This window comes from Acomys minous (assembly GCF_964271855.1).
Source record: "Acomys minous genome assembly, chromosome: 4".
NCBI lineage: Eukaryota > Metazoa > Chordata > Mammalia > Rodentia > Muridae > Acomys > Acomys minous.
Window position 1 is genome coordinate 20,052,816 of NC_140486.1, and position 26,591 is coordinate 20,079,406.

Below are 26,591 nucleotides of genomic sequence, written 5' to 3' on the forward strand. Positions count from 1 at the left end.
CTTTGTCACAGGTGGAAGCAGTCTTGGTGGGCTTTACCCTTGGGGCACCCCATGAATACCTTGTGATAGACTGAGTGGAGCCATCCTGGGCCTGGAATTCAGGAAGCAGACCTGGGAACCCCACCTGGGCTATTGTTTTCCTAATTTACCCTAAACGGGAGAAGGAGACCACCCTTTCCATGTGACTGAGGGAGGTGGGGAAAAGAGAACAACAAGTTCAGCCCCAGGAAGAGAGCGAGAGAGCGTGGGGAACAGCCACCAGGCCAGACCATAACGTGGCCAGAGAGACACCTAAGGACCCGTCCCGTGAAATGGATACCAGAAGGTTCACTCTTTTGTCCCTTTAACTTTTTTTCCTTCTTGTGTAAGCTAGTTGGGTTGTATAATAAAGTTTAATTGTTAAGAAACAGAGCCAACAGACATGAAGCAGTAAGGAGAATTTAAAGAAATGTAATATAATTTTAAAAGTATTGTGTCTAGGGAAAAATAACTGCCATAATTCTGCTAACCTACAGTTTACTATTACTAAACTAAACTACAGGGGGGTTGGTTGGTTGGTTGGTTGGTTGGTTGGTTGGTTTTTGTTTTTTTGTTTTGTTTTGTTTTGTTTTGTTTTGTTTTTTTCTTGCACAAGACAATGGTCTACTGTAGATCTCTATGGAATACTTATCAGCACATCAGACCACTCTGCCATCCTGCCATGTTTGGAATTCTTTTGTACTAGTTAATTTCCATCATTGTATCAAAACACAAGAGAAAAATCAATTTATAGGAATAAAGATTTGTTATGATTTGTGGTTCCATTCCAAAGACAACTCATTCCATCATTTTCGTCTGCAGCAAGGCAAAATTATGAATGGCAAAGGAAAGCTGCTTACTTTGTGGTGGCCAAGAAGGAGAGAGAAAAAAACAGAAATGGACAGACAGACAAACAGAAAGGTAGAGATAGGAAAGAGAAAGAGACAAGGCATACCCCTCAAAGGCATCTACCATGGCTTACTCCCTCCAACCAGACCCCACTTTCCAATAGCTCACACAGTTTGAGCTTATCAATAAGCCCAAGGTGATCAATGAGCCAATCACCTTGTAGCAATGCCTTAAGCATGAGACCAAGCCTTCAACATTAGCACATCGGCATTTCAAAGGACACTTCACATTCAAACAACTACTTCTAAAAGTTAAAATTATCCTGGAGAGACGGCTCGATGGTTAAAGAGCACTCGATGCTCTTGCAGAGGGCCTGGGTTTCTACATGGTAGCTTAGCAACCATCCACAACTCCAGGTCCAAGGGATCTGATGCCCTCCTCCAGCTTCACTGGGCACTAAGAATATCACGTTGCAGAGACAAACATGCAGACAAACATTTATAGACATAAAGCACATAAATCCAAAGTTTTAAGTAAAATTATAATGCATACACATAATTGATTTGTATGTATAGTCACACACTGTATATAGTATGCAAGTCATACTGAATCTCATGATCAATGATACATGCTATACAGCCTAAGTACACAAAGGCTATATGATCTAGGTTTGTGTAACTTTGTCCTCTGGCAGTCACACAACAGCAAAGCTGCCCAGGAACATATTTCTTAAAATGCATTCCCATCCATCACTCAGAAACACATAACCGCAAGCATGTGCACATACACACATACACATTACCTGTGTTTTATCAAAATCAACGGTTTTGAAGTGTTCTATTGTAATAGCACTGTCGTGGAGGATGAGAATCCAGAACACACAAACACTCAGAACAGCAGGAAAGATATAACGAAACAGATGACCAACAGGAGACACAGAGTAGTGCAAGAGCACACAGGAGAGAGGAAAAAGCAAATCGCATCTACTAAGAATTAAAATGGCCATTGAGCCATGACCTCACCTGCCTTCGCGATCAGCATCCTCCACACAAGGCTACGCACAGAAAACATTGTTGGAGACAAGCAGAAAGTCACGGGAGAAGTACGCAGTAGAGCCTGTGAACATGAGAGGCTGGGGCCCTGATTTTAAAAAGCAGACTAAGAAATGGGCCTTTTAAAAATGTTTACTTTCATCATAGTTAAAAAAAAAAAAACACTGTGATTTATCATCCATCTTAGCATCACCAATATTTGTTCAATTACACTTTAAACCACCAAAGATGAACTTAGGTAAGGGGAGGCAGGCAGCCAAGCTTTTGGAGAGTGACCCTAGAAGCCGCACAGCGGTAGGATGCTCCTATCAGCTCATGGTGTACGATGTCCAAAAGACAATGCGAAACATCTGATGTTATTCCCAGTGTTTATTATAGGGCTGCCGTCTCCTTTTCCCTGGCACGATGTGGGCAAAGCTAGGCCCCTTCCCACCTCACCCATGCTGGCCACACATATCTGCCGTTAGGAGACAGTTGTCTGAGTGCAGCCATCTCAGGGCCAACCTCCATCCTGCTGGTGGGGGGCAGAGGGGGGGTGTCAAAGCTGAGTTCATGTTCTCAGGCCCCAGAAACAACTCCTACCCTGCTTCTTCAGGTGGCCATGTTTGTCTGTTAAGCAGTAAAGAATAGAAAGAAGGAACACTCGGCAGTTATGTAAACTAAGGCACACAGCTTGTAAGCGCATTGCCTGTCATGACTTCAGTGACTTATGTGCAGTGTGCCCACTCCTTTATTCCCTTATCATTTGGAATTCTGGGCCAGAAGGCCAGGAGGGACCGGACTACAAAAGCTGAGCTGAGTATCCTGAAAACAGATAACCCAGATACGGCCTGGTCACCAGCATTTACTTATAATTGGACAAGGCCACAGCCCACCCTGCTTCCCCTTGCTTTGAGGTTTCATCCTTTTAAAAATGCTGTACAATTTCTCTTTGTGGTTGCAATTCAACTCCTGAGTCTATTCGGAAGGCCTGATCAGTCAGTAGCTGCCTGAGTACAGTGAGATTCTGTCATCTGCTTAAATAAATACTTACTAAGATGAATATTCAAAGACACAGTCAGTTTCTGAGTCTGGGCTTTTGTCCCTGACTGGTCAGTTTTTGCTGCCTAATTCAAATAAAGATCTTGCTTTGCTGGACTCTTGTGATTGCTTGGGTTGTTTTGGTTTTATTGGGGCCACAACATTGTGACAGATGAGTTCCAGCCTGGATCAGCCTGTCATACAGCCACCCTCTCTGAAGGAACAGTCCTCTTTCAATGTGGATAGATAGTACCAGCCCTGTATGGGCAGAGAGCACCTGTCTGGCTGTTCTCTCAAGTGTGTGCTTCAGGCTATTGATGTCTACAAAGTGAGAGCAAGTGAATGAGGGAGCTGCTGCCTCGACGCTGAAGAGCATATTCAGAGGAAGATGGCGTGTGTCAGAAGTCTGGGCACACGAACACTTCCAGCTGAGAAATTCAAAGTTCCACCTATTTGTCATTTCATGTTAATGAAATCATCCTTTTGGATTTGGCGTATTGGATTTTCTTTCACATATTTAGGATCTCATTTTAGAAGCAACTCCACCTAGAATGATAAATATGAACCACTTCTAGTTTATCTTAATTAAGTGACTGCCTTCCAGCATCACCACTAGCCACCTCCCCATGTGTTCTTTTTGCACACTCTCACCATCAGATTAAAGAGTTCCTGTACCATCAGAAACCCCAGAGGCAGCACACTTGAGAAAGCGGGTAGTATGCTTCTTTGGAAAACCTTGCAATGAAACCAAAGCCAGCCTAAGACCCTGGGACAACAGCAACATCCTGCACTCTGTCCCTGCACTCCTCGCCAGACCCAGAATGAACATCTGCAGGATAGCTGCAGCGCCACCGTTAGCCCCTGCCGCCTGTTAGCATATTTTAATGCTGTGATCACAGTTTTCTATTTCTATCGAGGTGCTACAAGGTGCCAGACTCCAGATTCACACGTTGCGTCATTACCGTCCCCAGTGAGCAGACCACGCAGGGACGCTGGGGACAGGGTTGAAAGGAAATAAGAAGGTTAACAGTGGGGAAGGCAAATGGAGCACCTGGTATGCTACAAAGAATAAATATACCATCACAAAGCTGGGGGGGCGGGGCGATGCTCTGGTTTTAGCAGGCACTGGTAGACACTGTGTGCCTTGACGATGAAGATTTCTCTTGCAAACTCTTAAAATAGCCACAGTGTTTACAAAAAGCATCCCTCTTGGCTAACTGTTCCAACCAATATTTATCTTATTAAACTTAACAGAAGCCAAGCCTCTGTTTCAGAATGCTTTTTTGGAGCCACAGGGGAAATCTAGGATCCAAAAGCACCATCCTTTGCCAGCAAACCTCAGCCCAAGGTGTTAATGAACCAGGGTCACGGCAGGCAGAGTGGTTGGCTATTAAGTTTAACTCATCCTTGTGGTACAAAAAGAAGCAAAGAAACATAAATCCAATGTGATCCTCCAAGGAAAGCATCAACCAAGGGTTCCTCCTTTGAACTTTACATACCAAGCTTAAATATAACACGAAGACAGCCCAAGTATCTCCATGTTTTCATAATGCAAACACATGGCTCGTCCACCCATAGCAGAAGCAAAGCAAACAAGTGTGCATCATGGTTTTGCAAGGGGCGAAAGCTAGAGCCAACAGCTAATATCTCATTGCCTCATATAATAATACTTCCATATCCACTCGCTAGCATGGGCTCCTCCTCACCACTCCCCGCTGACCAGAGCGTCGACATCTGTAAACAAGCCCACATCTACCCCTGTCATGCCCACTGGACAGTACAATTTAGGAACAGGCACTTGCCAGTCTTGCCCCAGGTACAATCTCCCACAAACCCCTGGGACTCCTTTGCTTCTGGTCTCTCTGGAGGCTCTCAGTCCCCTACACATGACCACAGAACCAAACTGAACCCACTGCTGCTGATTAGCTATGTGGGAAGGATGTTATGGATTCATGCACCATCTGCTTGGCTGGATGATTAAATAAAATGAACCACATACTTAGCACTTAGTATGTACCCAGCCTGTGCGACTGTTGAGAGCAATGCTCATGTCTAGGGAAGGTTCTTTTGAAAGTTACAAAGTATAACCAAGACGTTGACCGTTGCGCCTGGATCTATCCTAAATTGGTGTCTCCCTCGGAGACTGCCAGCTCATGGCAGTTTTCAGCTAGTCCTCACTGTGCAGATCTGCCGTGCAGGGTGAGGACACCTCAGCTAGTGCCTCCCTGTGCACCAGCATCTTTCTGCCTGTGTGTGTCCACGGACATGCTAGATCCCATTCCCTTAGAAGTTAACTCAGGGTATCTGCCCCCTATAGTGTCAGCCACCACCACAGACATCCTTCTGCTCTCAAATGGCAGACTCAGCCCCTCCTTATTCATTTTTTCATTCATTCATTCATTCACTCACTCACATACGAAGAATTTCCAACTTGTAGCCACACAGCACACCACTCTGGGCCCTAAAAGCACATCAGTGACAGGTGCCCTAAGAGGTCACCATGGACCCCACAGCGGGGCCCCTCTGCATGCTGACTTATTCCCTACACATCTTCTGATGTGGCTTTCACCTTGATTCCTCCAAACTCCGCTTTCATATAATCTCGGCAACAGGACGGTCTCGGAACCCTACTGAGAAGACCGCCCTTTCGACACGTGTGTGCTGGGTCTTCCCTCTCTGCGACCTTCCTCATTGCATCCTTGCCTCTCTTTTCATAAAGTTCATACCTAGCGGCCCTCGAGCTTACCTAGAGATTCCTATCCTGCAGGAGATGGTCCTCCCAAGCTCTTTCCTCCTCCTCAAGCTCATCCAACCCCGACAGTCAGTGTGAGGACCTCTACAGGATGAGAGAACTAGCCTAAGATATGGGATGTGCACCATTTTAGTCTGAATATCTACACACATGCACCCAAAACACACACCAAATTCTATGCTGAAGTCCCAACTCTCAAGTCATAGCGGTATTAGGAGCATGGACCTTTGGCAGGTGATAAAGGCCTGAGGAAAGACCAACTCATCATGAATAGGAGGAAGATTTCTTGCTACAGAGGTTGCAGAGTTGGAGAGCTGGACTATTCCGTGGGTAAAGATGCTGCCCGTGGTGAAAAAGAGAACCAGCTCCCTAAAGTTGTTGTCTGGCCTTCACATGTGTGCCATGTGCGCACAACATACACTAAATGAGTAAGGCTAATAAAATAAAATAGACCTACAGCTGGATTCAGTGACCCAGGGGTGCTGGTCATCCCATCATACAGACCGAGACAGGAGGACCAGCCTGGGAACATAGCAGACCCCTGTCTTAGAATTAATAAAATAAAAAGTAAGTAAAAGGGCTGGGGGTATATAGTTCAGTGAATGGTGCAGTGTTTCTGAGTCCAACCCTCACGACTATAGAAACAATGAGAAAATGATGAGTGTGGAGGGAGGGGGAAAGGGAGGAGAGGGGGGAAAGGGAGGAGAGGGGGGAAAGGGAGGAGGATGAGAGGAGGGAATGGGAGAGGATGGAAGAGAGGAGTGAGACCCTTCTACCATGGAAGGGCAGAGAAAGAAGGTGACACTGGGAACTATGTTGTCCCCAGGTGCTCAATCTGTCAAACCTTTGATTTTGGACTTCTGGATTGCAGAACTGTGAGAGACATACTTCTGTTTTTTAAAAGCCTCACAGTCAAGGATGGGACAACAGCTCAGTCAGGAAAGTGCTTGCCTTGCAAGCGTGAGGGCCCGAGTGTCCGAGCCTAGAACCTAGAGTTTTCAAAAGCCGAGATGGTGGACTTTGTCATCCCGGGGCTGAAGAGGCAGAGCCAGATGGATCTCTAGGCCTCACCGACCAACCAGCCTGGCCTATTGGGGGAGGCCAGTGAGAGACCCTGCCTCAAAACACAAGGTGGAGGCATCTTCAGCAGAGATGGCTCAGCGGGTCAGAGCACTTGCTGCTCTTGCAGAAGAATTGAATTCAGTTCCCAGCACCTATCAGGTGCCTCATAACCCCCTGTAATTCCGGGTCCAGAAAATCAGACACCCTTATCTGCCTCCCTAGGCACATGGAACACACTGTACATAACTTTTTAATCTTAAAAAAAAGAGAGAGACAGAGAGAGAGACAGAGAACCACAGTTAAAATTTAGTTAACACTGGCCCAGACTACAAAACATACATATCAGGATTACAATACTGAAATATTTCAGCTCTCTAGGCTTCTGACTTGTTGTCTATGGAGTGCCAAGACAGGTCATCTCCACAGATCCTGTAGCATAGAGATGGCTTGTCTATTTCTCTCCTTCTTGCTCAATACTTCGCATGACTTTGTCAAAGTCAGAAAAGAAACTGTTTGACCTGGCGTGCCTGCATTTCCAGAACAGGGTACCGCCTACCTTTCTAGTGATGCTCCTGAAAGCCAGCCCTCATCTCCAAACAAACTGGTTCATCATGACCATTCCTGTGCCACACCTCTGTTCACACATTTCTCTATCTGTAGCCCTGCCAGGACACCCAGGACAGGGGGCTCCCCCAGATACCCTCTCCCTGCTCTGGATGGTGCCTCACACATGCACTGAGAGAAGAGTTCCCCCTCTGTCTCATACACTGGGACTTCAGGCATTGATCTGTATCTGTACAGCTCTTCTCTGGTGATCTATTACAGCTCCGAGTTAAAGAAAGCTGGAATGCAGAGAACATTCCTGAACAGTCCACACTTTCTGCAAAGGCTGACATGCCTCGTATATTCACTCATTGCAAAAATATCCCCCAGGAAACACGTACTTCAAGCAAAGGAAATTTTCTATTATCTTCGCAGTGACTACCTCAATCAAGGTTTGCTTGGTTTGGTTTTTTCCCCTAGAAATAGCCCCAGCACATACCCAGATACTAACTTTCAACTCCTGTTTATGATTTAGCAACTTTCAAAAGTGGTTCAGCCTAGTTTTATTGCTGTTTCCTATTAAATACCCCAGCACACGAATAAAACAAGAAACCACAGAGCAGGAAGAGGCACAGTGGCTGCTGGAGCCTGATGAGCTTACAGGAAAGTCAGCAAAACGTGCTAAGTAGACCTGAAACAGTGGGGGCTGCAGAGTGCCATTCTAAAGTATGGCTTCAGGTGACTCGTCTTCGTCCAACCAACACTCAGTACTTCAACCTCCTAAGCAAACGTGCCAGGAGGGCCTCTCTGTGACCCCTGCTCTTTGGTTGACTTTCTATGGACACTTTGGTCAAGTTACAGATGGGCCCCTGTCAAGAGTTAGCAGGTAAATAAGTTTCCAACAGACAGACTTAGCCTCTGTCCCCCCTCTACAAAGACACAGCTGGACTGAACCTGCCACCCCAAGGCAAACCCAACCTGGTCAGATAGGATAGCAAACATCCTCCATTGCACCGTTACCACTCACCAAGAACTATGCAAGCCCCCAGGACTAAAGGAGTAAAGATTTAGCACAGCTTTCCCCCTCCCAGTTTTTAGAATGATACAACAGACACATAGTGCATCCATATGAAAGACAGAGAGGTAACAGCCACAGCAGAGTCATGCATGGCATATTGGATGCCCCTTCTAGAATAAACAGGTGTAAGAGCATACTCCTTCATGGGTTGAGGTACCACTATATCCTCACAGCCAAGGCACATATCTGAACCCAGTATGGGCAGATGTTTGTCCTTAGAAACAAGAGGCGACAGTAACTTCCAGAGTGTGGCTCCTGGTACAGGCACCAGTGCAGTCAGTAGAAACACAGTATCAGACCCACATGCCCAACCTCACAGCCACAGACTGTTCCTGTGGGTCATCTCATAGGTGAGATGGTTTATGTCCTGAATGTGAGAGAATGTAGACAGCAGGACGGGACTTAGGAAGAGAAGTCTTTCTGAGAGGCTGTTGCGCCTTCTGGACAATTCTGGCATGATTTCTGACAAGGGACACCTGAGATCCGGGACACCTGGGATCCGGGGCAGGCTTGCACACTCCTGAGCCCTGCAAGCTCTTAGAACTTTACCATTTCTTTATTTCCTCTCCGGTGACTGTCCACACTAAGACTATTTTTTTTCAGATGTCAATTCCCTTTTGCTTTCTGTGAAGGAGAAGACAGAGAACAATCTTTTCCCTCCCTCTGCTATTAGCTCTTGGCACGTAACAGGAATGCATGGAGAGAAATGCTCATATCAGGCCGTTGTCTTTTCCCTTATTGAAAGCCTTACACTGTGCCTCCGTGAGACGTGACTAAAGTCTATCAACTCCGAGGGCTAACTTGGGGGCTCTACCACTGTATTGGTGCCTTCTACCACTTCCCTGGTACCTTCCACCTCTGCATCGCATCAGTCATCACACGATCGCACTGAACATCAGCTCCCACAAAGATGGCCCCTTGCAAACTGTATACCACTGTCCAGAACATTTCAAGCAACGCTATGACCAAGAACCACCGAATCAAATAGTGAGGTGCTCCCAAGCACGCTGAGTTGTAGCCCATCTGGTTAGTGGCACCTAACCTTCACCCCAACCTCCTTCCATCACTTTCACATCATCAGACTCCAGGACAGACACACACTGCCAGCGTCGTGTAAACATCATTCTTAGCACAGGAAATAATGATTCCTGTGCAACAGGCAAGCACAGGGCTTATGAGGTTTTTCCCTTATTTTCTACTGCACAAACATAAAGCTGCCTGTTAAGGGATCTTGCTCTGGGAGGGTCTCAGACACTCATAAAGCAAACCAAGGGGGTCTCTAAACCCTTCCAAAATAAGAACCTAAACCCTAGGGAATGAACAGTCAGACAGGAGCAACAGTTTCCACCAGAGTGTACCAGGCTCGTCAATACACATAACAGCACAGGCCATCAACAGACAGCCCACAATCCCTTTCTATCCTAGCTCTCTGGCCACTGGGGCCTGGGTCTGAACTCTATCATGCTTGCATTCTTTGATAGAGCACATTTTAAATTGGTGATGTTACCATAGCGCAACTGTCCTTTCACAATGTCCCTACTGCTTAATAACTGTCAAGTTTGCACTAAAATTGATCAGTAACAGGGGACCTCTCCTCCCCACCTCCCCTCCTTGTATAAACCTCTCACAGACTCCAGGGCCTCCTTGAGGAAGCAGGATCTGCATTGATTTCTAGCCGATTGCAGGAGAGCTTGCCCTGACTTTCCCCAGTTACTTAAGCCGGCAGGCGTCTCACTGTGTGTCCTTAGAGACCAGGGCTTTGCTCAGGCAGAGAATGTCTAGACGGTATTCATGACCCATCTGTCTGGCAAGGCCCAGCGGATGGCAAACTCTATTAGAACTGAAACCGTTTTTCCTCCTCCTCCTCCTCCTCCTCCTCCTCCTCCTCCTCCTCCTCCTCCTTCTCCTCCTCCTCCCCCCCCTTCCATGCCTTGTTCCCTTTGCAAAGCAGGAATCTGACACTGAAAATTACTATCATTGTTGCAATTCTCAAAATAGCACCACCAGACTTTCATTAACATCTACGCTAGACTACTAAATATTTAAAGAAGTGGATAAATTTCAACTGAAGTAGGACAGCCCTGTACACATGAAAGCGGCAACAGAATCAAAATGTAAATCTAAGAGGTTGTTTTTATCTAAGTAAATTTAGTGTCACAGTGGGAGGCAATGACGCCCAGCCACATTAGACTTTCCCTCCCATGTGCCCTTTACCTTGCCTATTTGAAAAAGCAAGATTACTTAGCTCAAGACCCTGTAAGTTTTTTCATTGATCTGAAAACTGTCTTGGAGAGCCAAAGGCTGCCAACCAAAGGGGCTGGAGAGGAGGACTGATAGGCCAGTGCCTGGACCCCTCCTGCGCTCATCCCCCACATCAAGCACCCAGGTAGAGGTTTGTTGTCAATGGCAACCTACTGTGACAGGATCCAACATAGTCTCTAAGTCAGCCAGGAGACCACACACCCTGGTCCTTCCCCCAATTAAAATGCAATCGTGGGTTACTGTCACACTCGTCTGTAACTGTTTTTCCATAGATTCACTTTTAAGTTGAAAGAGGGGACAGTGATCCCTGTCAATGACTACCCACTGCTTTTACAGGACAGCTTCTGCTACTGGCATTGACCCAGACACTCCACCGTTAAGCATTAAGCGCACAGGAACTTCAAACCCCCCCTTAGTAATTATACTTGGATACAGCACAGCAGACCAGGAGACCCTGCCCCACTCTCTCCAAAGCTCGGTTCCCTAACCAGCACACTGAAAAAATTGAAAAGGGACGAAACACTCAAGTAAGTTCCAGAGAGACATTGGGGTTCAGTGCCTAAGGCATCTGCCCGGTGAGGTAGGCTTCAGGGGACAGGAATGGTTGAAACAGAGTTGGCCCAGCATGCTGTCTTATCTTGGTAGCTTGGCTTCTAATAAGGAAGGTAAAAAAAAAAAAAAAAAACAGACAGGGAGTTGGCTCGCCCTGATCCCAGCAATACATGGATGGCCAGAACCCAGGACAGGTCAGTATACCGATTATTGCGGGCATGCTGGAGCAGCTGGGTTAACATTTCATATTTTTACTTGAAATTCCAGTGTGAAGCCAAGATCATAAAAATCCATGTATTAATTAAACCTTATTATATAAATAGTTGTTCTTGGAGCGCTCGGTTCTGTGGCCCTTCAGGGTAGTAGACTGCTTGATCTCTGCCCCATAAATCCCACAAATCTTTTAAGAACTAATTAGTAAAGCCCTATCTTGGTTTTTTTTTTTCTAAATACCATCATGAGGGGGGAGAAAACACAGACAAAAATGAAAACACAGCTAAGTTCAATCTCCCAGCCGCAGCACAGGTTCTAGCTATGGGACTGATGCAATTAGCTAATCTCTCCAAGCATGGCGTTCCTATGAATGCCTTCTAGGAGAGTTTTAAGAGACACGAATGAGATGATGTGTGCAAACAGCTGGCCCTCGGCAAATGGAAGCTCCCTCGCCATTTCACTCCACGCCCAGGAAGCTGCAGACCTTCGGAGAGTTGGTATTTGTTGATTATTTGCCATGTGCCAGACTCTAATCAATTGTCCTGCACTATTTCACTAGCTCTTCAAAATTTTCCTCTGAGTGAGATAGTAATATTATAATCCTCAGTTCATAGCGGATAGAATCAAGGTACAAGAAACTCACCAGCTGTTTTAAAGCCGCAGTCAGTGATAACTCTACAGTTGGAACTTGGAGCCTAATATTCTATGTTAATATACATCCTAGGCCTTAAGTCACTGTGTAAAATGACTATTACACCGTGCTTACAGCAAAGGATTTTCTTTAAGTAGTGCCAAGAAACCTATGGTGTAAGACATGCACTGGCAGAAGAAGAGATCTGCTTTATATGACCATCAGGAAACTGAAGCTACACACTCACACACATATATGCACATTTTACACAGACACTCTTGCACATTCATCCACTCATGTGCAGACTCCTACATTCACACACCATGGACAAAGTTGTATATATACATACTACATAGAGATTTAACATGTAGATATTATGCACATACCATATATGGACACACACACACACACACACACACACACACAAATATATACCTCTTTATGACCAAGTGAGATCCATTTCACATTTTTTTCTGGTCATGAAACAGTCCTGTTTATTTTAAGCATTAACATATTAAAAAAACAAAGATTTGTCCCTCAACGGTTGCCTGGTTGAAGTGTCTTCTCCCATTATAAAGCACAAATCCCACCATATTCTGTATCCTAGAAAAAATACTTGCACAACAGCAGGCTTATATTTTGGTTAGTTTGGTATCTATGGTAACCCAAAACATATCTAAGGACAGATAACTTGGCAAGGCTAGACTTAATATCACCCTGCTTTGTTTTCTTATGTAGTACTCCAAGATAGTATGAATATTTTCAACCCCCAGTTCCACTAGCTGTATACCAAGCCATGCAAACAACAGCCTTTTCCTCCTCTGATCAGATCTGAATATTCTAAAATAATCCATCCAGTGGCTCAGCAAATATTTTCAGGACCACGCCCTCTACACACCACAAATGCCATGGATTATGCTAGCTGACACAGAGCTCCAGCAGAAACCTTATAAGCTTGGTACTCGAAAGGCATCCAATGGTATATTGGGGAGTAGCAGAGGAAAGAAAATTTCCAAGTGTCTAATATGTAAAGTCAATCAAAGTGGTAAGCATAGCTCCTGCCTTCTAAGACCTTAATATCCTTTGAGAATTAAACCTATACATGTATTTACAGATGCTACCTTAAGAGGGCACAAAGTTCCATGGGCCTCCAAGTAAGACAACATATTTCTGGTTATAGGGTATGGCCAGAAAAAAGTGGTCCACTTGACTAACTAGACAATGCACTAAGTCAGACAACTGAAACACAAGGGTTGGTCTGGGGGTGAGGAAGAAATGACCAGAGCACAAGATGCAGAGTCTGGGAGTCTTGCAAGAGGCCTTACAAGCAGTCGCAAATATCAGTGTTGGCTGTAGATAAAGACAAGGGAATGGCACAAGCCCACATCGTCTGGAGAAACCTAGTCCAAGTTAAAGTATGGAACAGTCAAAATGGACAGCTGGAAAACAGAGCCTGTCATCCCAGGGAACAGAGAACCTTAAAAGGGCACTGAACAACTCTATCGGCTGTGGAAAGAAGACCGCTCAAGTAAGAAATAGGAAAAACTGTCTACTGGATTTGGCAGTGAGCAGGCGGTCCCAGCGGAAGCAGCAATGAGAGGGCTGTGGCCCACAGGGTAAGCCATCTAGGGAGTGAGTGGCAGCTGGGAGACTTGAGATGGGCAATGAAAACTGAAGGGGGAGGCGGGGCCTGACTGGGAAACTGGATAGACCCACCATGGTGCTAGAAGTCCATGAAGGACAGAGAGACAGGGCTCACCCACAATGAGGAGCCAGTGGGCAGCCATTGGGCTCTGGGGAGGAGCTGGACAGTTGAGTGCAGGGTCTGCTAGGCTCAGCAGGAGGCAGTGAGCTCAGAAGAAAGCACAAATACCCTAAAGGTGAAGCTGTATGGCAGGTGATGGGAGATGGGATGGGAATGCAAGGAGGTCTGGGAGCGTGCTCCTAAGGCAAAGTAGGAGGGGCTACTACAGAAGCTGAACGTGTGCGTCCAACTGTCTTAGCAAGTTCAGTCTATAACAACAGAAACGCCATTGGTTATAACTGAGAAGCAACAAAGCAACTGCTCACATTTGAATCAATTCATCCTGTGCAACGCATGCCCCAGGGTGATTGATTATATTGTTGATAGGAGCTTCTCTTTCTGGATAGTTAACGGGAAAAGTACAGAGTTAGTTTACGGCTGTTTTGCAGCCAGTAACAACACATTAAAGACAGCCAGACGCGACAAGCCTGCTGATGAGAGACAACTGACCCCTAGGAAGCAGTTTTACATATGCTTAACAATGTTCACACAACTGAATCTCTCCAGATCGCTCAACGGACCTATAGGGGGGAAAAAACTCCAATGGTAAGAAACAGAAGGAAAGGGGTTTGGAAGGGAATCTAACGAGCAAGGAAGTTCAGACCTCCCCCTCCAGCCCCACCCCTACCCACCACTGCCACCACCACGCTTTTGGCTTTGGATCTTAATTCAAACAAACTGTACACAGAACAAACTGGAAGATAGAATTTGAAAGTAAAAGGTGGGGGTGGGGCGCCAGGAAAAGGAAGAGAGCCTCAGGAAGGGAGGCAGGCAAGGAGACGGGGAGCAGACAGGGCGCAAGGATCGGCGCCGAGCAGGGTATGAAGAGGCCGTCTGTAGGCCGTCCATAAAACCCATGGCCTCACAATGCTAACAAAACCAGCAAGAAGCCAGACGCAGGTAAGACAACTGGATAACTAGGTGCACACTCTATTAGGACAGTTGAGCTCACGGAGAACTAGTTTCAATGCTTACTGCAATAATTATTGGGGGATGGGGGATGGGGGTGGGGAAAATAGAGGTCTAGCAGCTGGAAGCCCTCCCTGGTCATGGGTTGGTTCTCTATAGGATCCTATGTTCTCATGAACGAACATACCTGAAAGCTTAAGGTACAGTGGTATCTGCTTGATACCTAAAGACACTGGGGTGTCTCTGGGAGGGCACTAGGGAAGGTGAGAAAGCTGGTTCGGGGAAGGAAGGCAGTTGGCTCAGATTACATCTTGTTTTATTATTACTCCAACTGGTCTGGGAGTTGAGGGTTCTTTCAGGGAAGAGTTTTGAAGTTAAAAAAACTCTGGCTTAGTTGGGAACTGCGGTTTGACTTCGGTTTGATTGGGAGAGTCAGTTTTATGAGGCCGCCTATAGGGAAAGCAGCAGCTTACGCCTCTGGTGAAGACAGGAGCTGCTGCTCCCCGACTCTCTCTCTGCAGCAGCTCCTTCCGGTTAATTGGAAATGCCACTGAAGCTGAACGCCAGAAGTCCTTCCTGTTGACAGCTGGCACTCTTCAACTCTGGGCTCCCACTGAAGGTCAGTGGCACAGATTCCCCACCCCCACCCTCCACCCCCGAGTAGGGACTGCTTAAGACTGAGTGTGTGCAGCCCTGTCCAAGCTGTATAGACTATAGCATCGAGGAAGCCACAGGAGCTCAACTCAGCCTCGATAAGCTGGTGTGACAATACAGCACACCAGGAACCTCCCAGCCGGGTAGGAGCACCAAGCTGGCACGTGGCTGGTTTGCTGAGGAGAATGTGAGTACATGGATGGCAGCTGGTTTCAGGCTCTGGGGCACAGCAGAGCATGTGCAGAAGACTGAGCATCCACTTGCTGGCTCCTCTCTGGCCCCAGCCTAGTTTGCAACTCTGTCTCACTCTGCCCCTAGCCCCAGTAGGCCCACCTGGCTGGGTCAGGCTGCCCGGATCCTGTCCAGGATGGCACTGTCCTCACTGCTACTCCATGTCCCCGATGGCTGAAGCCCTCATCGTCTCCTTCCCTAATCATTCGGGATGCCTCCTTCCCAAAGCCACAATTACTAGTGCAAGCAGACTGATGCTGTCTTCGCTTCTAAACCACACACTGCTGGGAGCAATCACCCATTGCTTCCGATGCTCACTCGTAGTTATCTTTCTGTGTTTCCTTCTCGCTCTCAGCATCGTAGCAGCAGGGTCTGTTTCCTCATTCTGCTATAACGGCCAGCGCAGGCACGTACCAGCTAAACTCATCTGTGTATTCGGTGCTCAGGAGTACTACAATATGCTGATAGAATAAGCCAAAGTAAAGACATGAGGAAAGCCAGGAGTTCAGTCTGTCAGCATATTCGCTTCTTCCACTGAGAGACGCATTTGGAAACTCTCCCTTGAGATACTCAACGCTGGTCTAGCCTTCCACATCTGTGCAAAACTCTATGGTTTCACAGCAAAATAAACCAGCCTCGGTCAATGAATATCTGGCCAGAGTTAGCTGAGTAGAGAGAAGGGCAGGTGAAACCAGATACACCTAAATTAAGGTTCCCAAACATTTTCTGAAGGGAAAAGCTACTTAGAAGTGGTGTAAAGACTGTTCATATATATGGCTGACTATGAGCAACAGTGGGATTTTTATTTCTAACCTTGGCTCATGCCAAACATTACCCAATGAGAAACAGAGCTATCTGAGACATGCAAATGCTGGTGCACACAGGAAGCCAAGGGCAGAGGCAAAAATTGATGTGGTGCATCTGGACATCCAGAAGGCCACATTTTGTTTCACTGTAAGTATCAGATGTAAGAATATTCGACATTTTATTTAAGGGACCAGAGCAGGTCAAATAAGCCACTTTGTTTGTAAATAGAATCATAGAATAAATGCTCCTAGGCTTGGTGTTTGTTTGGTGTGTGTGTGTGTGTGTGTGTGTGTGTGTGTGTGTGTGTGTGTGTGTGTGTGTGTGCACGTATGTGAGTATGTGTGTGTGTGTGCACAGCCAGCATTTCATAGACAAGAAATCCTGCAATACTTTAATTTATTCAAGATGGGTAAGGGGGTGAAACTTATTTATGGAGTCAGCACTCTTCAAAAGGCACACCGTCCATCTGCTAGAGATATGCGCCATAGATGACCCAATACAAGGTATACACCACCCCCTTGAAAGCTCACAGACAGAGCCTCTGAGATGGAGTGCACAGATGGCAATAGGAGTCAGTTCCTGTTGGCTTGATGTTCTCTTTGGGTGAGATAGGAGGCAGAGGTGCGCATAGTCATTCTGTATTAGATTAGTCTCTCAGGTTGACTGAAGATAGTGGAGCAGAAGCAGCTACAGCCTCTCCAGAAAGCCTTAATCATAAAGAACAGACCAGCAACAAGATCATGGCGAGCATTCCTTATAAGACAAACACCAGCCCTACTCTGATGCTTCGGGAAGGCAGCATCAAGCTCCCCAAGGGATGCTCAAGTGATATCTGAGGAAAAAGAGGAGGAGGGAAGAAGGAAGGGGGAGGGGAGATGACAAGGCAATCATGCGGCTCACCCTTTACATGTCTTCCATTAAACTAGTGTGCAATCTTACACGGCAGAAATTATGCCCATTTCATAGATATCAAAATCTAAGCCTTATAGGAATTCAGTCACTCCCTTATGCAAAAGCCACCTGCCTAACTGCTAAGGATGTCCTAGGACCAGGATCCTAATCCATCAGTCTAGCTTGGAACAAATTTCTATATACCAAATGCCTGAGCCTTGGAAGGTTCGAAATAACTTACTTGGATTGGCCATTTCCCCATAGTGCATACAATATCCGTTCAACACAGATGATGGCTCTGGGGCACAGGTAAAAAACCACCTGCTGACGGCTAGGAAATGTGTATTACGGGGACCCCACCCACTCCATGAGTCTAGATTGAAACAAGTACACGTATTCAAAGCACATTTAACCAGGCCTGGTGATGCAGGCCTGCAAGCCCAGCTACTTGGGAAGCCTGAGGCTGAACTACAGAGTTAAAGGCTTGCACAGGACATTTAGTAACAAGACTGTGCCTCCAAATGAAAGAGGCCTGGGTCTGTAGCTCAGTGGTGGAGTACTTGCCTGGAATATGTAAGGTCCTAGGTTCAATTCCCAATATAGTAAAGAAAAGAAAGAAGGGGGGGAAAACACATTTTATGGTTTAGATATGGGGTTCAAAAATATTTTTCTGTGTTCATGGAGAAGGTAGAGAAGAGGGGTCCTTGGTGCTCTCGGCCTTCTGGGAGATAGTCCCCAGGCAGTTTCCACCCCCTTTCCCTCTACCACCCTCCTCCCCATGTATTTTTCCCTTCGCTAGCTGACAAAGGTATCAGAAAGTGGGGGACCACAGGCAGAACACCTCCAGCCAGCCAGCTGCGTTATACAAATACTACCATAAAGACATAACCTAAGGAAAGCAGGAGGCCAGTGCAAAGGGAAGGGCAGAGCCAGGCCTAACCTTTGAGAAGCGTCTTCTCAGCATATAAAGACAGAACTTGAAAAACAGTCAATAGAAAGACATTCAGCCACCGGGGGCGTGGCTTCAGTGGGTCAAGGGCTTACTGCACAAGCATGAAAGACTTGATGTGGGATTCCCAGGATGCACATAAGAGCCAGATGTGACCGTTCACATCTGTAACCCAGTACTGTGGTCAGGGGTGGAAATAAACAGAACTCGGGGTCTGCCTGGCCAGTCAATACAGCCAATATGGCAAGCTTGAGGTTCAGGGAAAGACTGTGTGTGTGTATGTATGTGTGTGTGTGTGTGTGTGTGTGTGCGCGCGTGCGTGCGTGCATGCGTGCGTGCGTGCATGTGTGTGTGTGTGTGTGAAGACCTCAGGCCTTCTGCATGACCCGTACAAACAACAAATGAGCATTATGTTTTAAAATTGAAATAAAGAAAGTTCTAAATGATAAAGCAAGCAAACAAAAAAATCTTGGGAAAACAAACACAGAGACTCCTGAATTTGCCAAGCACAAACAGCAGGCTTAAAACTCATCAGAGCATATCTATTTTTATTTTAGGGCTATGCATAGTTTTCCCCTAAAGTAGTATAATAGTAGGGATGGAGAAAAATGTATATCGTTTTAGTTTTCTTAAACCCTCTCCAAATTCACAGTAATTGCATTTTTGCAGTCTTAATTTTAATTTAATTTTATTTTATAAAAGATTTGTTTTATGTGCATGACTGCTGTTTGTCTGTCTGTACACTATGCACATGCCTGGTGTCTGTGGAAGTCAGAAGACCTGAAGACATCAGAACCCCTAAAACTGGAGTTAAAGATGATTGTAATCTGTCATTTAGGTGCTGGGAATTGAACCCAGGTCTTCTACAAGAGCAGCAAGTGCTCTAAACCTCTGAGCCAGCTCCCCAGCTCCCCAAAGTTAATTTCTGCCGAACACAATGCCTCAAAAATGATATCAGTACAGGTACGAAGAGAGGCGGAACGTACCCTGAAATGACCAGTCGCAGTAAGAGGGCCCCCATGAAGAGGACTGTATCTCTCAGCTTCCTATCGCCATAGCAAATACTTTAGAGCAATCAACCTGAAAGGCAGAGAGCTTTGTTTCAGAACAGTTTTCAGAGGTTTAAATCCGTGGGCGACCGGCTCCATTGCCTTTGGGGCGGACATCATATTGGAAAGCAAACCATGGAAACAAAAAGTGCTCACATCATGGCAGCAAGGAAGCCAAGAGAAGTGGGCATGCTAGCCCACATTTGTCATCCAGACACCTAGGATCCTGGGGCAGGAAGACTGCTGTGAGTTTGAGGCCAGCCTGGGCTACATAGCAGAAATCTGTCTCAAAACAATAGCAATAAAAGAAGGCAAGAAAAAAGAGGAGGGAAGAGCCACGGTCCCAACATCTACTTAAGAAAGGGAGAATACCCTTAAGGGGGTGCCCAGTCTGCAAGGTTTACCACTTCGCAGTAGTACCATGGGCAACCACGCCTTTGATGTCAAACCTGGGTCTTGGGGAAGCACTTATCCAAACACAGCAGGAACAGCATGGTAAGCATTCTCCCTACGTAGGCTGCTGCAACGAGATGCTTACCCTCAAACCACTTCAATCAGCTCACAGAAAATAACAAGAATTCAGCCGTGTTTCAAACTTCACCTTTCCTCTTTCCTTGTCCTGATAATCATGAGCTCCAAAACCAATGAATTTCAGATTTCCGGTCATACTTTTTCAAGTTCAAGATAGTGTTCCAAGCTTCAGCTCTGGGGAGTCATACGTGTAAAGACCTGACACATGCTTTATTTCCATTTGGTACTTAATAGGGAAACACATGACCAGACCCTTTAAAAGTCTCAGGTAAATATTTCTATTTTCATGGATAATTATGGACATGTGTTTACTTATTTAAAATTATTTCTGAGCTCATACATTCAAAAAGGTCTCTTAACGGTTGTGAAGAACACAAATATGTGATTTCTTAGAATCAACTGGGGCTTCTCAGATAAACCAACAAAGACCCACTACTACAAGCCACAGCACTGGTGGCCACCTACAGAAATGCGCACTCCGTTTTACACATGCCATCCTCCATCCTGGAAGAAAACCGTGGTGAAAAACGCACATCTCTTTCCTTAGCCAGAATACATGGCCTCTCCACCTCCCGTCCACTTCAAAACACCATCAGACGCAGCGCCACAAGGGTGAGTCAGAGGGACTTACAGTTGAAGATGCCTGGCGGTGGATGCTCAGTCACCAGGGGACAGTTTTCTTCATCACTGTTGTCCCCACAGTCATTCTGTTGGTTACAGACCAGCGAACCGAGATACAAGCATTTACCGCTGGTGCAGGTGAATTTGCACTCTGAAAAAGGCACAATATAAAGCATGAGGCTGTCAGTGCTTGCTCGGTGCTCCTACATTGTCACCCCCACCTCCCTTGTGTGTGCCATGGTGACTCAGGAACTGAGCCTATCTAGTGGTCCCAGGAAACTGGACTCAGAAGAGGAACCGTCTAGCAGGGCTGATCCTGCTTTGTGACGCACAGCACCACCCACAAGTGAGTACACAGTTGCCCTCCTCCTTCCATTGGTTGCCCTGTTAAGAGTTACTGGGCTTCAAAACAACCTCGACAGCTTCCCGCGCCCCCACTTGCCAACAACAGAGGCTCATCCAACCCGACTCAGGGCAGCTCAAAAATTTCACTTCTAAACTTACTGTTTTGTGACAAAATACTCAAACCATTCTAGCATTCATTCCTCTCGTGCCTACTAAAAAGGTTTTTTGAGTTTTTTTTTAAAGATTTATTTATATGTATACAGCATTCTGCCTTGCATGTATGTCTGCAGGCCAGAAGAGGGCACCAGATCTCATTATAGATGGTTGTGAGCCACCATGTGGTTGCTGGGAACTGAACTCAGGACCTCCGGAAGAGCCAACTCTGAGCCAACTCTCCAGCCCCTAAAAAGTTTTAATAACAGCATATATATTATAAGATACACTATTTTATATGACAGGAGAAAGCACGGTGCTCTGCTACCTAAGCACCATGGATGGGAAGGACTAGGTAACAGATTATAGCTAGTCTGGAGCCGACATCCAAATCCATGCCAGTTACACTGAACACGGGAAACTTCACTGTACAAATCTGTATTTGAAAAGGGAATTCACTGAAACGGGACTTTAAAATAAAACTCCCAACTTAAACAGTTTTAAGAAGTTAAAGGTGAGATATTATACAACAAAATATAATCAGCTGTTTAAAGAAGAAGTCACACAGGTAGGCGGCTAATAGGAGAGGCTTCAGGAAGAGGCACAGGTCCCCAGTGACAGCAGCCATTACAGCCAACCGTAGCTGCCAAGGCCCTGCTCCTGTCTCAAATACGAACAGTAGACCTGGAGCCAAGTGTCAAGTCATTTCAACTCCAAGTCCCCATTAAAATAAAATCCCAGCTAAGAAACTACGCACAGCCCACCGACATCTTCCCAGCTCTGCTGACCACAAGTAGAGTTGCCTTGGTTCAGACCATCTAAGAGGGCAACTGTGATCTGAGAGAAACTATTACCTGCCACAAAAGAGTACAAGTCAAGTCCAAGATTTTGTGTGTGTGTGTGAGCCTTTATGGGAGGGGCACTGTGAGTTTTCCATTTGTTCACAATCTGAGTGCATATAAGGGGAAAGGCACTCAGACCCCGGCTGTATGTAAAACAGGAGGAGAACAGGGTCCAAGTGCACTCCACAAGCTCTGAGCTGGCCGCACCACCTAAGTTAGAAACTGTGCTGAATATGATCAGGTTGCACAGTACAGAGGCAGCTGGAGCTGAATTCTATCATCCCATACAGTGGGAAGAATAAAATCCAGATGTTTGAAATCTCATTTATGAAGTGACAGTTTTTGACTTAATGGGGAAAAAAAAGGAATGTCAAGGAAAGAATTTATCTTCCTTTCCAAAAGAAATATTGGACTTCAGACGACTGCCAAGCATGAAAAGAACATTAGCCAAAAACAAGTACTCTCAGCGTTACCAAAATGGCCAACCTTTAACTGAAGACTCTGCCATGGTTATTGTTTAAGAGGCTCTAGAGCTAGGCAACCATCTTCCAGTTCATATGGACCCTTAAAGAGCAAGAGAATATGACCACGGGAGGTTGATTCATTCATTCCTATAACCAGTACTCAATGTTTTGTGCATGTTTTGTAGACGGAGACTTGGAAACATAGAGTTGACAATCTAGACAGGGCCAGACATGGTGGCATACACCTATACTTTAAGCACTTGGGAGAGTGAGGCAGAAGGATTGTGAGTCTGAAGCTAGTCTTAGCTACATAATTAGAACTTGCCTCATAAACAAACAAACAAGTTCAATTGCTTTACAGTATATTTTAAAAGTATTTTCCTACAACACACGAAGAGCTAATAAGTTCAGATACCTATCCTATTTGTTTTGATTCAAGTGGTCATGTGAGTGGACTAAAGACTTGCCACTGAGAAGTTTGGGATTATGTGATTTTTGAAATTTAATGGGTTGTTACCATTACCTAATAAGGAAGGGCTTGCTAAGCAAATCATAGCACAAGCTCTTCCAGGGCACCCTAAGGCCTGCTCGTGAAAGCAAGCTGTTTTGACAGTTGATGTGGATGGGCATGCCTATCATAGGCGAGTCCCAAGCATTCAGAAAGCAGATCTTGAGGCAGAGACAGCCTGGTGGAGAGGCAGACTGGAGTTCATGGGGCTCAGGAGGCTGTGATTGTATTGGTGGGAGGCTTGGCACTCTTTCTGAAGTTCCTTCTGCCAGCAGCCTAACGAACAGGATGACTCACATAAGGGCTTCTTATGAGGCCCAGATTACATTATTCAGTTATTGAACAAATCTGTTACTCAGCGAGTACCTGTTACAGACTGACTAGCCCAACAAAGGAGGTAAGGAAGAAACTGTAGCCTTGAAAGAGCTGGAAGAATCAGTTCATATGTTTATTATATTTATCTGGGGTGTGTGTGTGTGTGTGTGTGTGTGTGTGTGTGTGTGTGTGTGTGTGTGCATGAACATTCCCACTTATGTGTGCCACTGTGCATACTCATGTGCCTGTACATGTGGAGGCCAGAAGCCAACATTGTATGTCTTCTTTAAGCCTTCCACATTATCACTAACTATTATTAATATCATTGTTAATTATTTTGAGATAGACTGTCTCAGTGAACTGAAGTGTGCTGATTGGCTAGGACGGGTACCAGCCCAGGCCACAGTCCCCTCATTGGCTTGAGGTGTACCCTAAAGCCAGGTGTTTCTAGAGTTTCTTTGAGCAATTCTGATGGCGATCCAAGAGCCCCCCCACACTAAGAAGTTCATTTATTAAACCAATTTTAATTTAAGTAATACAAGTACTTTGGTAATTCTTGGATACAGTGCCCTATCTCTACAGCTTTTCTGTCAGTGGTGTATTTCAGAAACTTAGGAACCACAGCACGTTAGGATGCATGCTGCTGAAGAACAGGAACCAACGCATTTTTATTCCAAACTACACTCACACACACCAGAACTAGGAAATATTTTCAAAGGCGTAAATCTCAAACCAAAGAAAGAAGAGAGGCAAAATATTTTCATTTACTATTTTGCCTATTCTTTCTCGACCTTGTTGATATCCCTACCAATTTATAGTTTAGAGGAACAAATGATTACTAAATATTAGAAACACTTGGATGGCAAAGCCACAGTGATTTCATATGCAGCACACAAAATGAAGAAGTCAGAAACCAGTGCTCAGAAACCGCTGTTAAAATCATTTGATATTTAACTAACACCTCTTCTTTGAAATAAAAAGAACTTTTAAGTGAAGAAAATAGCATTTCTTCATGCCATAATTCTCTTTGATTTCTTTTAAAAATTGTTAGAATGGGAGCCTGCAAGATGGCTCAGTGGACACAGGAGCTTGAGGCCAAACTTGATGACTGAAGTTCAATCCCTAGAACCTACATGGTGGAGAGAGAGCGAGGCGACTCCTGCACTTGTCCTGACTTTCACACCCTGCACACACTAACAACAACAACAACATAAAACACCATTAATAATAATAACAAATTTAAATGGCTGTAATCCATGCAGTAATAGAATTCTTCTCATATTGGGGGGGGGGGTCCTCTCTACATCTCTGTACAAAACGTTGATCAATTATTTTCAGAGTCTTAGAATCTCTTAGATATTCATAGTTTAACACTGACAGGAACTTAGAGACACAGTAGTGGGCTATCCAAAGTTGAAGAACAAATTTTCAATCAAATTGAGAAAAAACTCTCTTCTTTGTTATCCTGAATGGCATTCTAATCGAGCATAAACTAGTATTAACCAGTCAGGACATACAGTGTAAGAGAAGAGAAAGGAAATGAACAATTAAGAGAAGTTTTTCTAATACTCTGTCAACTTTGAGAAAACAAGGGATTTTAGATTCTGATACCAGAACAGAAACAGAATATCCTAGTATTTTGCATGAATTCCAAAATACTGCAGAAATAGCTATATTTTAACAACAGGACCTAGGACCCAGGAAGCTATGAATTTGAACATTCTAAACGCAAATACAGAGTGCTGGAACAAGTCAGCTCTGTGGGGCTAAATTTAATCCATTTGGTAGAGTCAACATTCTAGTAGTTAAAAGGCAACAAAAAAGTTGTTCTTGCTTTTTCTTGCACTCTCTTAAAAGTCTAGTTTTCACAGATGGATTCTCAATCACAAAATAAGGACCTATATACAGCATTAGCTCTCAGCTGTAAAATCAGCCCTTTTCGTGAATTGGCAGAGCAATTCTGTGAGCTATTTCTGTTAAAATTCATACAGCAACACTGACTCATTTAGTTCACACATCTACCATTCACAAACTTGCAAGCAGCGATGCGGGCTCCGCCATTCTGACATGAAGGCCTGTGGCTTGTAAGTGACGGGGCCTTTCTTGGCGCACTCACATCGGGAGGGACAAAGTGGCCAAACAGCTGGGAGTAAAATGCAAGAACTAATATATTCCTGGGCTGGCAAGACAGCTTGGGGGTTGGGGCACTTGTGGCCACACCTGATGCCTTTAATTTAAGACCCTGTACCTAGGTAGAAGAAAAAAAAAACTGACTCCAGCAAGTTACCTTCTGCCCTACACACACATACACACACACACACACACACACACACACACACACAGAGTATACTTGCTAAGAAACACTGGTGAGGCCTAACATGCAGCGTCCAATCCACACTCACCCCTCTGGCAACATGACAGGAAATAACACAGTCCCTCACACCTCAGCAACACTGCATGCTGTGCACGCACTCTGCCAGCATGCAACACATAGACACAGGCACCCCCAGTGACACTGTCCTCATGCAAAGACAGGCTTCAATGGGGGTCGGGGGGTGGAGGGGATTTAATTCCCTTTGTGCTTGTATAATAAGCTAAGTTGCCCCCCAAACATTTAATAAGAGTCCCATCTTTAAGTAGTGCTACTGAAGTCACAGTGCCCTTCGGAAAGATGACTACAATATGCTGAGAGAGTCTTTGCCCTTGTGGTAAGATCAGCAGCAAAGCCTCACAGAAGAGAAAAACCACACTAAAAGAAAAAACAAAACAAAACAAAAGACAAAAAACAAAAAACCTCAAACTATCTTACAATATGGACAATCACTTCCATGATGATGTTGAAAACATTATTTTAAAGTATCTAAAAATAGAAGGGAAGCAAAAATGCATGTTGTGCTGTCCCTACAAGGCCAGCCTCATGGTTTAGACACAACTTCCTTTCAGCAGAACACACACACACATACACACACACACACAACACAGCTTTCTTCCAAACACCATTGGTCTTTACGTTGCTTAAAGTTCATCAGGACATGGGACACTTTCCATGTTTCAGAACTAACGGCTAAATAAGCTTGTTTCTGTGGTTTTGTGCACATGAACCGTGAGGAGGTGTTCATTCTTACTGAGCAGTGCACAGTTCCAAAAGCAGAGAGCTGATTATGAGTCGTCTTCTCTATGCTTTCAGAAATGGAAAAGTACACCAGGATCTACAGAGCACACGGGAAAACGACTTAAACGTATGTGGCCGACACGGGAGGCTGAGTCACCATCTCCGGGTGGAGAGTTAGACCTGGCTTTGGGCTCCTTGTGATTCCTGTGGTCTTATAATTAGGAAAAACAAAATACCATTTGGAGGTGGGAGAATCACTGAGCATTTTTTTTTTTTAATTTCTAAATCCATCAAGATAGTAATTTGCGGCTGGCTAGACGGCTCGGTGGGTATTTGTGCCTGCAGTCGAGCTGCCGGCCTGAGCTTGATCCCGG

At 45.3% G+C, this 26,591-nt stretch overlaps 1 protein-coding gene across 8 annotated transcripts in view; it reads right to left on the minus strand.

The window, feature by feature from the left end:
• The window catches only part of LDLRAD4 (low density lipoprotein receptor class A domain containing 4), a 328,427-nt gene that overhangs the window by 152,254 nt on the left and 149,582 nt on the right, over positions 1-26,591 (minus strand). For all 8 annotated transcript variants that reach the window (XM_084779090.1, XM_084779087.1, XM_084779093.1 and 5 more), the window contains one exon: positions 20,489-20,629. In XM_084779090.1, coding sequence (XP_084635216.1) covers positions 20,489-20,629 — 141 coding nt within the window. The remainder of the gene's footprint in view (positions 1-20,488; positions 20,630-26,591) is intronic.